Source organism: Nuphar pumila, chromosome 16, assembly GCF_984573655.1.
Source record: "Nuphar pumila chromosome 16, dmNupPumi1.hap1.1, whole genome shotgun sequence".
NCBI lineage: Eukaryota > Viridiplantae > Streptophyta > Magnoliopsida > Nymphaeales > Nymphaeaceae > Nuphar > Nuphar pumila.
Window position 1 is genome coordinate 7918497 of NC_143264.1, and position 14336 is coordinate 7932832.

The 14336-nt window shown below is 36.5% G+C and overlaps 1 protein-coding gene and 1 long non-coding RNA gene across 5 annotated transcripts in view; both read left to right on the forward strand.

Annotated features, from left to right (window-relative positions):
• The first annotated feature begins 238 nt into the window (after positions 1 to 238).
• Positions 239 to 711, forward strand: LOC149812845 (uncharacterized). Its single transcript, XR_016428282.1, has 2 exons — positions 239 to 306; positions 450 to 711. It is a non-coding gene; the product is annotated as an uncharacterized LOC149812845 (long non-coding RNA).
• A 7674-nt stretch (positions 712 to 8385) lies between these two features.
• The window catches only part of LOC149812846 (Putative thiol-disulfide oxidoreductase DCC), a 33804-nt gene continuing 27853 nt past the window's right edge, over positions 8386 to 14336 (forward strand). For all 4 annotated transcript variants that reach the window (XM_089991624.1, XM_089991627.1, XM_089991625.1 and 1 more), the window contains exons 1-2: positions 8386 to 8637; positions 9293 to 9432. In XM_089991624.1, the coding sequence (XP_089847750.1) occupies positions 8517 to 8637; positions 9293 to 9432 (261 nt within the window). In that variant the 5' untranslated portion in view covers positions 8386 to 8516. The remainder of the gene's footprint in view (positions 8638 to 9292; positions 9433 to 14336) is intronic.

Here is a 14336-nt window from a genome sequence, read left to right on the forward strand (position 1 = left end):
AATACTTGCCTCTAGAGCACATATGAGCTTTTCAAAACTCCTAAAACCATTGCCTGAACCGTCATACTTGTGCTACATCTTTATGGTGCTCCGATACTATCTTGATGATCTCAAATGGGTGCATTGCTTCCAAATCTGATGTTCTATATAATCGCTACTCTCTTTCATTCTACTGGAATGTTGATTTACTAGGGCGCTGCGTGTGGGGGTAATTAAGCTGGCAGTGACCATCTTTTGAAGGTTCGGCTGGCTGTATCGAAGCGCCTCACATTTCAGATGCCACCACCATATTCTACGGTTATACAGGTCCTTGACATTTCCTGATTGTCTCTTTCATTGTTTATCTATATGGTTGGATATCATCTTTATCATTTTCATTCTTTTGTGTGCTTTGTATCGATGTTGCTTAACTTAGTGAGTGGTGATTGTTATTCATCTTGGAGTTGCAGGAATCGGAAGTTGGGAGTTGGCATATACCTATTGCTGTTGAAGATGAGAATGAGGCTCCCTGGCCATGGGTTTGTGCAACAAGGCCTAGGTTCACCCGTTTGAAACGAGTCAATTGTCACTTGGAACAAACTAACACAAGCTGCTTGCAGAATAGTTCTTCACATTAGTTCCAAATTGATTTTGTGTTGTAGCCATGGCCATGATTAAATTCAATAGTGTTTAATTTACCATACCTCAGTTTTTAGCCGGTTGTAGTTGAAATCCTGAGCCAAATCTCGTCCCATCTCTCTTCCTCCCCCCCCCCCCCCCCCTACCCTATATCTCTTCCCTTCTAAACACGAGACACCAAATGCGGGGGACTGGTGGTTATTGTGAAAATCCTTTTCCTTCCTTCCCAACACTGACTCTCAAACAGAGCCTTATGAAGGTTCACACTTCAAAATTTTTTTTTACTACTGTTGAATCATTTGGGTAATGCTTTCCAAACCATTCCTATGGTCCAACCAATAGTTACTGGAAGTACCTCCTTATGGGTAGGGTTGTCAACGGGTTGGGATTGGTTTGGACCCGGGTGGAATCAAATTTGGATTTGATTTTTGGGTATGGTATTACATCTGTACCTGGGTCTAATCGGGTTCACTATAAGAAAAACCATACCCGGATTTGATAACTATACGAACCATATCAACAAACAACAACAACAACTACGCCTTCATCCCAAAACAATTGGGGTCGGTGATATGAACCAAAACAGAAAATCATACTGGGTCTTCCACATGAATCATTCTCTTTCAATAATTTCTATCCAATGCCATGTCCTTGGTGAGGTTCAAAGCATTCATATCCTTTCCTATCATCTCCATTCAAGTCTTTCTAGGCTTATCCTGACCTATTTTAACTAGTATATATTCTCATTTCTCCATCCTTCTAACTGGAGCATCATTAGGCCTTCGCTGAATATGTTCAAACCACCACAAACGATTCTCTCTTATCTTATTTTCAATGAATGCGTCTACCTTCTTATGTATCTCCTCGTTCAGAATCTTATCTTTTATTGTATTTTCACACATTCATTTAAGCATGCGCATTTCAACTACATTCAGTTTTTGAATATGATGTTTCTTGGCAGCCCAACATTCCGCACCATATAGTAAAGCGAGTCTATACGAATCATACCCAGTAAAATAATAAATTTTTTATCATTTTTACATTGAAAATTTGCAGGTCTTAATTGGAACTTGGATTGGGCCCGAGTCTGGTATAAAATTTCCCAAACTATACTTGAATTCATGTATTAATGACTCGGGTCTTAATCAGATCTTATTTATCACAGTACCCAGGCCCTATAGGGTTTGTTCCGGGTAAACCCGACAACCTTACTTATAGGGGAAGTGAATCACCATACTTCCCTTAAAATAAGGAAAAATAGGAAAGCATGGGGAGACTCGCTTTCCATTTGTTGAAAGCACACTTCTCATTTATAAGAAATACGGCTGCCCATTTGCTTCTCAAATTGTTTTCCTCGTCCATTTCGTTTCACATTCTATTCTTTCTTATGGCTTCCCACTTGCTTTATCTTTGAATTTTCCTTTTTCATGTTAATATTTATATTTTTTGTTTCTCTTTTGCTTCTCACTTGTTTCCTTTTTTTTCTTTTTGTTACTTTTTTATTTTTTTGCTTTTCACACACACTTGCAGTCGCTTCCAAAATGAATCTGTTTCCTACTTCATACTACTTTTTAACACTCAGTTTTGCTTCACATATTGCTTCTCGTATCAATTTATCTTCCTGATAAATATGGTCCGACCTAGTTATTTTGATTATTAATAGCCAAGTACTTTTTGGCTAGATAATATGAAGCTCGAGAGGTCATCGTGTGAATCAGTTGAAGGTGTAGTTTGGAAACGCAAGGGCCATATTCAGCTGGATCTCATATTAGTCCCATGTTGCTGCAATTGGAAATAAGAATAATGCAGTTCTAAGGATCACGAATTTTCTTTGAAAGACTGTATTTGGAAATGACTTGTACAAGCAGCTCTGTGGGATTTTTTTTTCTTTTTTTGGTTTGATAAGGAAAGCTGGAGGATTTGAACTCGAGACCCCAACGTTCCATATTTGATGTTGTTTGAAGTTACTCATAGTTGTAGGGCTGTAAAACTGTTGAGACTTCAGTTGGGTGCAAGTCTGGGATGCTGGTCTGATCCAACAACATTTGCTTGAATACTGGTCTAGGTTGGACATGGCATGATTGGTGCCTAACCAATTAGGTTAGTCTGGTTCTGTGAGAGACTCGGGTCAGATGGATCTAAGTCTGTTTTTGGCTGGATTCCAGGATCCAGATCCAGATCCTGGCTATACCTGACCGGATCTAGCCTTAACTATTTTCAGTTGTCCCCAAGGAATATTATAAGTGGACTTGGTCTGAGCAAGTGCTGAATCTGACCCGGACCTACCCGATAAGCGTGTTGGTATTAGACCCATTAATGCGGATATACTCTGGGCTTACAGGGTGATTGTCTGGTTGGGCTTAGATCCAGGCAGGGGTGTCAATGGGTTGCGTATGACCTGATGCTCGCATCCAATTTCGCTTCGCTTACCGGTACCGAATCTGGTAGGATCAGCATTTGGTAACAAAAGATGGAGTCCGGTTAACAATTCAGGCTGGGATCATGAGGTCTGATTATATGGGCTAGGTATGGTTTATAAAATTTTATTCCAAACCTGGGTCTGACCTGATTTCCGATTAAGATCTGCAATCTTTAAATGTAAAAAACATAAAAATATTATTTTTCCGAGTATGGATTCCTAACCTTTAGGAGATCTGGTGTGGTTTTTCTTATAAAAGATGCGGACAGACTTGGGCATGGTTTTTCTTATGAAAGATGTGGTCAGATCTATATCCACTCGATACTGACATCTCTTAATAGGATCGGGGTCTGGACCTACCCATTTTGGCTAGGAACCGAGCCCTTGACACAGCTAGATCCAAATATGTCCTGCAAACAATAGTAGGTGAATTCTTTTTTCGATTTCTTGCATCAATCCGATTCCTGTTGAATCCAGGTCAATCATTGGGTAGATTTGCATCTGGACCTCAAACTCTCTAACTGAATATGAATATGGTATCCAGTTCAGATTTGACATATCATACCAAATTGCATGACTGACCTGCAGATTTCATTCATGAGCTCATTTTCTTCATCTGGGTTTGGCCCATAGTTACCACGAAACAAAATGAATATGAGAAGCGATGCGTGAAGCCAAAGCGGGAAAGCAAGTGTTAAAAAGTAGTAAATGACATGATCGCAAGGAAATCTAGCCAAAGTGGTTGTGATCATGCAAGTGCATTAAAAATAAAAAGGAAACACATATAAACAAATAATAAATGACATGTACACAAGTATAAAACAATATAAAACAAATATACAAGCTTGTTATAAAAACTATTATTTTTAATATAAAAAACATAGGAAGTGAGAAGAGAGTGAAGTGACAAAAAGCAGGAGAAAAATGTTAAATAAAAAGGGAATTAACAGGAAGCGCGCTTTCCATTAAAAGAAATTGAGTTTCCCATATTTCAAAAATGGGTTTCTCAAAGCTTTACCTTATTTCAGGAAAACAAGAAATTTTCAGCTTGTGAAGCTTGCTTCCATAGCAAGAAGCTTCTAGTAACTATGGTTTGGTCATATATCTTGCACTTGATGTTCCATGATGTTTCCTTTCCACATCCAGGATGTTATGAACCGAAGAATATGGTTAGATTTTGCTTTTGGAGTTTAAATATACGTAAATCAAGTGTGTACTGTCGTGGTACAGGACTGTCATAGAAGCATCCTATATGGGAAAATATATGTTTAACATGCTCTATTTATTATTTTTATGGGTTAAAGTTGGTTTGAATACAAAGTTTTATAACATTTTTAAACCACCCTTATTTTCAAGAATTGTGAGCTGTTGATTTTCACCAACTTAGAAACGGAATCTTATAGTGTGTATTAGACATGGTAAAACCTTCTAATATACTAAATAAATTATGCTAATGTATGGTTAGATTTGCTATTTGGTGGCTAGATCTATGCAAACAAGAGTGTGTTCCACTGTCTAACTAAAGGACAATCTGCAATTGATGATGATTGGACGACTCTACTCAAGATGTTTGATTGTTTCATTGATAGGATATCATGTATATTTTTTTGTTATTATTTATTTAGTAAAAAATATGATTTTCATAAGGTGTTAATATCTAAATAAGTTTTTCCAAAATGTATCGATTTTTAGCATTTTAAAAAACATTTGAATATCAAAATTTTGTAATGTAAAATATGCAGAGTATGATCAACGAAAAATTCAAACATTAGAGGAGCCGTTTGATCATCATCAGTTGTAGATTTTTTCACCTCCGGTAAACAATTCTAGTGAGTATGTATAGTGAGAAATTGATTTTTTTTATCAGCAAAAGTTAAAATTTTGGCAAAGGAAAAAACAAAAAATTAGTGGAAAAGAAATTCTGATGATATTTAAAAATGTTTTAATGTTTTTATCAACTTGAAAGCATATTACACTTTTTGCCCTTTTAGAAAAGGGCTGTGATTTGTCACTATGGTTAATTATGATTACTATCAATGTCACAAACCTCGTCGTTGCAATTAATGGTTAATCATGATTACTATCAATGTCACAAACCTTGTCATTGCAATTCCAGTGCAAGACAAAAGCTTCTTTCATTCATTGTCATCTCTGTCATAACAGAGGTCACATAGCTGCTCTTTGGGAAAGATAGATTTTTCAGCCTTTTGAAATGGTTCTCCATGGCAGAGATAAAGGCCCTATAAGAAGATAACAATACTTGACAGGAAACTCTCAATTCACTTATAGCATTCATGGGTAGAAGAAAGCACATACCAGAAAGCCTCCCCATTCTCAAGCCGAAGGCACATCTATCTCTATGACAGACGAATGCCCCTTAAAGATTGACTGACTTTGTAAACGCCGCTACTATTTTTGGTTTTGGATCTTTTAGATCATTCATGCAGGAGATCCGGATCTATTTTTTTCCGATCCTTCGATAAAAAGATTCATTCTCTTTATAAAAAACATGTGTTGGTCATGAAACTTGAACCAGGTATCAATCTCGCTCCACAACTATCCCTTCCCATCCATGTTGTTGCTTTTGAGCTTGCATGATTGCTCGCCTATCATGAGCTTGACTTGTGCTCTAAGAAGGTTTTGTCCGATGTGGCAAAGCTGACTCAATGGATAATGGGAGGTCTATCAAGCAAGTGATGCTTACATGATTTGGAAATTAAGGCCATGCCGCCGGCAGCTAAGCATGTAATTATAAAATCCACAAAATTGATGTTTTAGCAAATTTACATGGTTGTTTAGGATAAGTAGAATAGTTGAGTTGAGGATTTAGTAGTAGGTGTTTGGAATGCATCTAAAAAGCTGAAATTAGTAATAGATGTAACACCCCGATTTAAGACCTCGGGAGTTCGAGTTCGATTGATATTACTTTTCGGAGAGAAAGAGTATAGAGTTCACATAAAGAAACATGACTAATTTTTTTTTCTTTCCTATTCACAATAACTCACTTTCTTTCACAATGTTCATTATTCATAACAAAAGAAATAACAAATACATTATTGTTTAATGAGATGAAAGATAAATGCTACTAATGCTTTACCTAAAAATAAGAAGAAGTTGATTAAGTCCTGTCTGTACTAGTGTGCCTAGAACCTACAATTGTAATTAAACACGGAGGGTGAGTCTACAACCCAGTAAGAAATAATTATAAGTAAATAACACTTAACTTACAATTGTAGTAGGCTCTAAGCCTTTAGTCTTAGTTTAGTTTTCGACACACCATACAAGTTTGTATATTTTAATTACTCTCATTATTTTTTTCAAACACTCTCTCACAATAATCTATTACTAAATCGGCTATAGCAATCATAGACGTCTATAGGCGTAATAACTTGCGTAGAACACCCTAATATTATATGTTGGCTAGACAATGAATTATATACTCTCAATAGTCCCCAGACCACCAGGCATTGTAGTGAAACTACCACGGGGACTCCACCGATAGCTAGTTGGGAGGTCAGACTCTCAATCTCGATATAGTTCATGCTACATCCTAACCACGATGGTTATCAATCATCCATGGTCTTCCAGAGTTCCAAACATTATGTGAGTGTAATCATAAGTCATAAACTAAGTTCAACACATTGAACCACATTCTCAAACTCATAATTTACTCGTTCTCTCAAGATTAATATTATAAACTGATCACAATAGATCTCACTCTTTAATTTCATGATGACATTAGAGCTCACACTATCTTATATGAAGCACACAACGATGTAGTATCTCCACATCGTTAAATCACCGATGGCCCACTCTCCATGGTGGCTACACTCTGACCATGAACCAGATAGCTTTTACCAAAGGTCACCACTTTCAAGATTTAAGGAGTCATGCATGTTTATCTCAAAATATTTATTCATATAATATGAATAGAATAAATGAGACTCCAATCTAAACATAATCTCATCACAATGCATGTTATCAGAAATCACACAGATATACTATCACAACATAATCTATTTACAATATACATAAGATACCATAACAACATGTACATCACCATAAATATATATATGAAATTATCTCATAATGTTAAGCATGATAATTTTTATGCATGTCATGTTCTCACTCAAAAGCTATCATGCTAATCATATTAATTCACAATATTACAATAGTATACAATGTAAAAAATGTTTATTTACATTTAAAATTACTTATAATATCTCTTACCTCAAGTGCAAACACTATGCTCTGGTCGCAATCAAGTCTCAAGATGCTCTAACAATATGATATGGTCATTACATAAACATACTCGCATTAATGCACCAAATCTCTTACATAATTACCAAAATACCCAACCAAATTGACTTATGAAACCTCAATTTTTGTGTCACTAATTTAACCAAAACCAATGCACAAGTAGATTCTCCTCTACAATACAAGTCTGGCGCACCAAACCTCACTCAATTTTGAGTTTGAGGTGCAAAGATATGTCAATTTTACCAAAAGTGAAAGGGGTAGAGCCCCTTCCGTTATTTTTTTTTACGTTTACAGAGGGCCGGCCGCTGCCGACCCTCTCTCTCCTTCCTCCCTGTGGCAGAGGGGCCGCCCCCCTCCTCCTCCTCTCTCTCGTAACTTCTATTTTTTTGTGTTTAACAGAAACTCTTCAATCGGCCCCAACTTTTGTCGAAAACGAAAAGATAAATGAAGAAGAAGATGAAGAAGAAGAAATGGAGTCTTACATCGTCGCCGGCGTCAGATTTCAGTGAGCCCTCATAACCCCCCCCCCCCCCCCCCCCCACCCCCACCCCATTTTTTTCTTCCTCTCTGCTCGCTTGGTGCGAGATGAAGGGCCTGCGTTAGGGCAGGGTGAGGATAACCCTCACCCTCCCACGAACGATGGAGAGGTGGGGTGGTGAGGTGCTCTCGTAAACACGGTTAAACTATCATTTTTTTTATTTTGTTCATTTCCTCCGATGAAATGGTCGGAGGGGGTTTACAGTAGAAAACATTAGGAAGGTTGTCGGAGCATGATAAATACCACCTCACGTAGGTGGGAAGAAAAATGTGGAAACTCTATCTATCTCAAACAACTTTGGTGCTCGATATTGTTCACTTTGAATTCTAGCTATAGCCAGTTTCCAAACAGGGCCTAAGAAAATTTTGCTAAAGAAAAAAATAAGAAATTAAAATTCTGAAACATGAATGTCAATATGGTGAGATTAATCATGTCACGTCTTTTGCGTGGGTGAGATGGGGACACGCGGCATGCTAATATTTCATCAGTCTGTCAAAAGAAGCAAAAACCTGAGGTTATAAAGGAGTTTGATACGTTTGACCAAGAAACTCTATGGCGGTGGCACAACGTCCACGCTAGAAAATCTCATGGCAACGGAAGCATGAATCCCATCCCTGAATCTTTATTACTATTTGCGTTTCATTTCATCATTGTTGGTAGGAACAAGAGAAGAAGAAGAAAATGGTGTCAAGAGCAGCATCTTTGGTCAGAAACAGTGGCTTCTTCCTTTACTCCATTCCTCCCCACCTGAAATCACGTCCTTCTCCTGTTCTCACCAACGTTGATTGTCACCATCGACCCGGTAAGACCATCTCTCTTAATTCTCTGTTTCGTTGTGGTGGTCGTTTCTTCTGTTTGTTGGGAGGGGTTTCTGTTGGTTTTTAGTGGTAGAATTTGGTCGATGCCAATGTGCGTTCTTATGGTTCATGGTTGCCCCATCTCCCCATTTTGTGGTTATGAAACTAAGGCCAACTGGAAGGATTCCTAATTTTCATGATGTAGGACTGCTTTAAAAGTCGAATGGCCCGAATATTTTGGATTTCAATCCCCTCAACAAGAGGGTGGTGAGAAAGAAAAAGAAAGAAACAGTTTTCCTTGGCTTCCTCCCCCGAAGAATCAGTTGGACACCACACTCTCTCTCTACACACACACAGTGATAATAACAACAGCAACATCGCATTAGCAGAATTTCGATCAAAATGGAAAATCGAAACTGGAATGTAATACATATAGTCCCATAAAACAGCAAAAGTGGATATGTGAAAAACATTTAATTTGATTAAACAATATTTAGCTGCAAAAAAGTGCATTTCAAAGGGGAATATTTAGGGCCATTTGAGCCAATTGCTGGTTGTGTTACTGATTTGCATGAAAACTTCTTTTACTTCTCTCCCTGTTCTATTCCGCTTGGTTTTGCTTTCCATTCTATCACAATGGTGCTTATATGTTTATAACAGGTGTCAGATACAGGATTTCTGCAATACATAGCGACACTGCTTCTGTTCAAAGAGTGTTGGAAAAAGATCGAGCTCGATCACCTGAGAATTGGAAAATTAAAATGCTCTATGATGGAGACTGCCCGCTGTGCATGCGCGAGGTCACCTCAATGCATCTGATTTTTGTTGAATAATTTAAAATGTTGGTTGTTCATCAACTCATATGTCATCATTCACTGGTTGATGATATTAAAGTATTTTCGGCATCTTTGATTTCTATTTAGACCGACTACAGTTGCTAGATTCCATAGCCGTGTGTGTGACGGCTCGTACTTGGATCCTTGACAACGATGTGTTTTTCTTCAACTGTAAATTATAGTTATCTAACCTGGCGGATTTTCACACCTTTATCTTACCCTTGGACTGATGTCAGAAACTTGGTTCTGTATGCTTTTCCCTTAACAGAGTCTCTTTTTTGTATCTATTTGAAATGGTTTTTCTTGGAGTCTTCCGTGAAATTCAAGCAACATAAGTGCTCTTGTCTTTTGAAAACGTTATTCTGATATCATTAAATCTGATTCTAGTTGTTAAAGAATAAATGTGGAGTCCATGTATGGCTATTTAACCTGGGACAGAAAAAAAGCTTAACCAAATCTTTAGTTAGGTTGTGTATATAGATGGTCAGTTATCAGTTGGTCTGTGTCTTTGACTGAAGTTTTGGAGGGCAATTTGAATAGGACACTATGTCCTAGTCTCCAAGGAAGAAGCATGTCTGGTGATTTCTTGTGGATGCGTTATGGAGATGAATTTTCATGTTAGCTGTCTAATGGTCTTCTACAACCCCATCTTGTTCCCAAAAGATCAAAAATCCTCATTACTATTCATATATTCTGGGATCTCTTAGGCCTGGTGAATGTCATGGATTTCACTATTTGAGAATTGGCTGTAATCTGCTCATTCATTAAAACACTGGTTGGTCTGTCAGTTATTTGGTTCTGAAAGGAGCAGGCATGAGAGGTCCATGTCCATCTTACTAAACTTATTGAGGTGGTTTGTTCAGCAAGTCATAGAACTGAAATAAAAGAGAGATATGCCTGAGGCACTTTTGTATAGCTCAAGTATGAAATGTCCCTGAGCTTGTTTCCTGAATGGCTTCACTGAACAAATTCCTATGAAACTTGGAAGAATTAAGTGCCTTAACTGCTTGCCATGACCTGAGAACCATCCCCTGTCCATTCTTACCACACTATAGTATATGCCCATGTTTGTGCAGTCCAAATGCTGTTATTTTAGTCCAAAGTGCTTAAAGCTATATACAACTAGAACATGCTAAAGAGAATAATTTGGTTTTCTATGACAGCAAGAAAAAATTGTGTCTCCTTTCTGATAGATATATTCATCCAGGGAAAATTTGACTGGACGTTAGATCTGAAATTGATCAATCATGTATAACCCACTGCCTTGCTATTGTATCAAAATATTTTCATCTATGGGTGCATGTATTGTTAAATATATGTATACATGTATGTATATACCTATGTATACATACATATATTCATATATATATATAGTTAATTAGTTATTAATCTTGTAATAGTTAAATGCCCTATAGGGGCATTTTAGTCATTTCCCTTTGTAATAAAACTGTTTATTAAAGCAGTTATTTTTCCTTTTATTTATTTATTTTTCTATTTTTGTAATTAGAGGAGCCATTTGGGGTTCTATGGTCTTTTTGACCATAGAGTCGTTGGGATTCCCAACGGTCAGAAATCTGACCATTGGGAGCTCCCAAGGGCTCTATTGGGAGCCCTCAATGGTCTCTCTTCTCTCCTTTTCTCATGTATAAATAGGGGTGTAATCCCCCTTATTCTTTGTGCTTTTACTCATGCACTTTCTCAATAAGATCCTCTATTTTTTACTCTTGTGTTTGCCCTTTGTTGGCTATTTGTGTTGTCTCTCAGTGGACTTGTGCTTGTGCGCACTGTGAGTGTGATCTTGTTTAGCTTTTAATGGTATTGGCTTGTGCACATTTTGTGATTGTCATCTTGTAAGCCCTTAGTGGCATTGTTTTTATCACTTTCACTATATCATTACATGGTATCAGAGCCAGCGAGTTATTGAGGAAGTGCATCTTCAAAGTGACCGTGTGTTCGTGGTGATTCAAAGTGAGGAAAAACTTCTTCAATTGTGCTTTTGCACATTATTTCATCTTCCCTTTTCTCTTACTATCACTCTCTTCAAGAATGGAGCATGAGCAAAAAATCGATCTCTCCTTCAAGTCAAATGACACATTACATGATGTGGGCATCCACTATAGAGAACAATTTCAAATGAAAGAAACTTTGGGGGTATTTCATGGGCACCATCCTGGAACCACAACTCAAGCTCACAAAGAAAGGAGATCAAGAGAAAGCCTTAGAAGGTGCTGCATGTATGAAAGCTATTTAAGACTATCAAACTAAGGTAGAGGAGTAAGAAAGTAACCATGCCAAGATTTTTGCATGGTTTATGAACAATGTTGAACTCAAGATGCCAACATTGCCAAATTTCGTAAAGCCAATGATGATTGATTTTTTTCAAAGGGTACGTATACTCAAAAAGATCTTGCAAGACAATTTTTTTTGCAAGACAAGATATGAGTAATCAAACAAGATGAAATGGACATTCGTGATTATTTTACCTCTCTTGGCCCACTTTGGAATGAATTATCTCTTCTTGAACCCAAGTGGGTTGCTATTGAAGATGTGGAGCTAAGGAGCGAACAAATGAAAAAAGAATATTTTTTCTAATTTTTACATAGGATTAGGCCCGAGTTTGAGCAAGTAAGATTTTCTCTCCTGCATAAAACTAAAGCTCTTTCGTTGGAAGATGCGGTTGCCAAAGTTTGCCAAGAAGAAACTCGTCTTGGTATGGTTAAAGGGGGAGATGACGTATTGGTCGACTCAAAACCTGGCAAAACCCGACAATCATGTTAAATCTTACAAGCCTCCACACTTTGGGAGATAAAATAGCTATAATGATGGGTATAGGAAAGCCATTTGTCACCATTGTCATGAACTGGGACACATAAGGCCAAATTGTCCCAAACTTAATGATACCTCCAAAAACAGAGTAGCTTCCGTTGATGAAACTATACCAAAGAAAGAAGAATTTATTAGTAAAGGAGGAGACACTTTTTTCACTTATCCGACTATCAGAGGCACTTCAATAACTACTTAAATCTCTTTTAACTTTGGGGGCTGCGATAACATCTTAATCTCCAGGTATGTGTTCTTGGATCCTTGACTCGGGTGTTTCTTTTGATATGACTATACATAAGAATAGTCTATCTAATGTTTGCACTAATTAAAAAAGTTTCTATGTTTTCACTTTTGGTGGAACATCCTTGAAAATTAAAAGTATTGGAACCTTAGAGCCTTCTTAAAACTTTTGTGTTCCAAAATTAAATTTAAATCTTTTTTTGGTTTCTCAAATATCCGACCATGGATGTGAAATCTCCTTCTTATCTAAGTATTGTTCGTGCAAGATCTCTGGTATGAGAAATGGATTGGCTAAGGCCATAGGAGATGCGATCTCTACTACATGAAATCTTTAAATCTCCATTCAAAATCATTTTGTAACTATGTCAAAGATAAAGACATTGAAACTTAGCATAAGAGACTTGGACATCAAGCTATTCAAAGATGTATCTCTTTTGGGAAAATTTTTTGTAATAAGAGAATTAATTTGCAAGGATTGTATTTTAAAAAAAATGAAAGTTATTTCATTTTCATATAGAACATTTGTCTCTAAACGACCTTTTAAATTAGTGTATTCCGATGTTTGGGGACCCTCCTCGGTCATATCAAAAGGAGGTTATTCATATTATATTACATTTATTGATGATTTCATTAGATTTGTGTGGATTTACTTTCTTAATCTCAAATCCGATGTATTTTATTGTTTTAAAGAATTCCACATGATTATTAGAAATCAATTTCAAAGCAATATTTTCATCCTTAGATCTGACTCGGATGGTGAATACCTAATAAATGAATTTTAAAATTATTTAAAACAAAAGAGGATTTGTTATAAAAAATTGTCTAAGAATTCCTCAACAAAACAGACTAACCGAAAGAAAACATAGGCATATTATGGAAACATCTAGGACCTTACTTATCTCTAAAAATGTTCCAAAGAATTTTCGGGACAAGGCCGTTCTAACATCAACTCAATAAATAGAATTCCCTCATCATCCCTTCAAAATATTTTTTCATATGAAAAACTATTTGAAAGAACTCCAGATTATAAAAATTTCAGAAGTTTTGGTTGCAAATGTTTTGTCCTTTTGCATAAGAGAGATAAATTATCTCCAAAATCCATTGAATGTGTCTTTATGGGTTGTATAGAAAATAAAAAAGGCTTTAGATGTTTTGACTTCAAGAATAACAAACTTTATGTTTCTAAGGATGTGACTTTTTTAGAAAATGAATTTGGATTTGAGATAATTAAGGAAAAAGAGGAAGTGGATTATAACTTCTTATTTGATTTCTTGCCACAATAAGAATTAACCTCTTGTGCTGTTTATTCAAATGATAATTGTTAGAGTGATAATGGTGATAATGATGGGCATTCTAATATTGAAAATGCCGAATCAGGTAATGATAATATTATTGATAAACCAATATAAGTGTATACTCGGCATGGGAAAAAGAACCTTCCAAGTGCCCTGGAAAAGTATACACATGATTTCTCTAAAGAAGAAACCTCACTTAGAAGATTCAATCATGTCTCTATTCCACCTAGTCGGTTTGTATCCTTTGATACTTTGACACCAAATTATAGAGCATGGTTAATAGCCTTTCATTCTTACTATGAACCATCACACTATAACGATGCTAAAAATATTTCACATTGGGTTGAAGCAATGAATATAGAATTATATTTTCTTAAAAGGGCTAATACTTGGAAAGTAACTTCATTACCTTCAGGGAAGAAAGCTAAAGGATGTAGATGTGTTTTTAAGGTTAAAACCAAGAGTGATAGAATCCTAGAAAGATATAAAGTCAGCTTAGTTGCCAAAAGA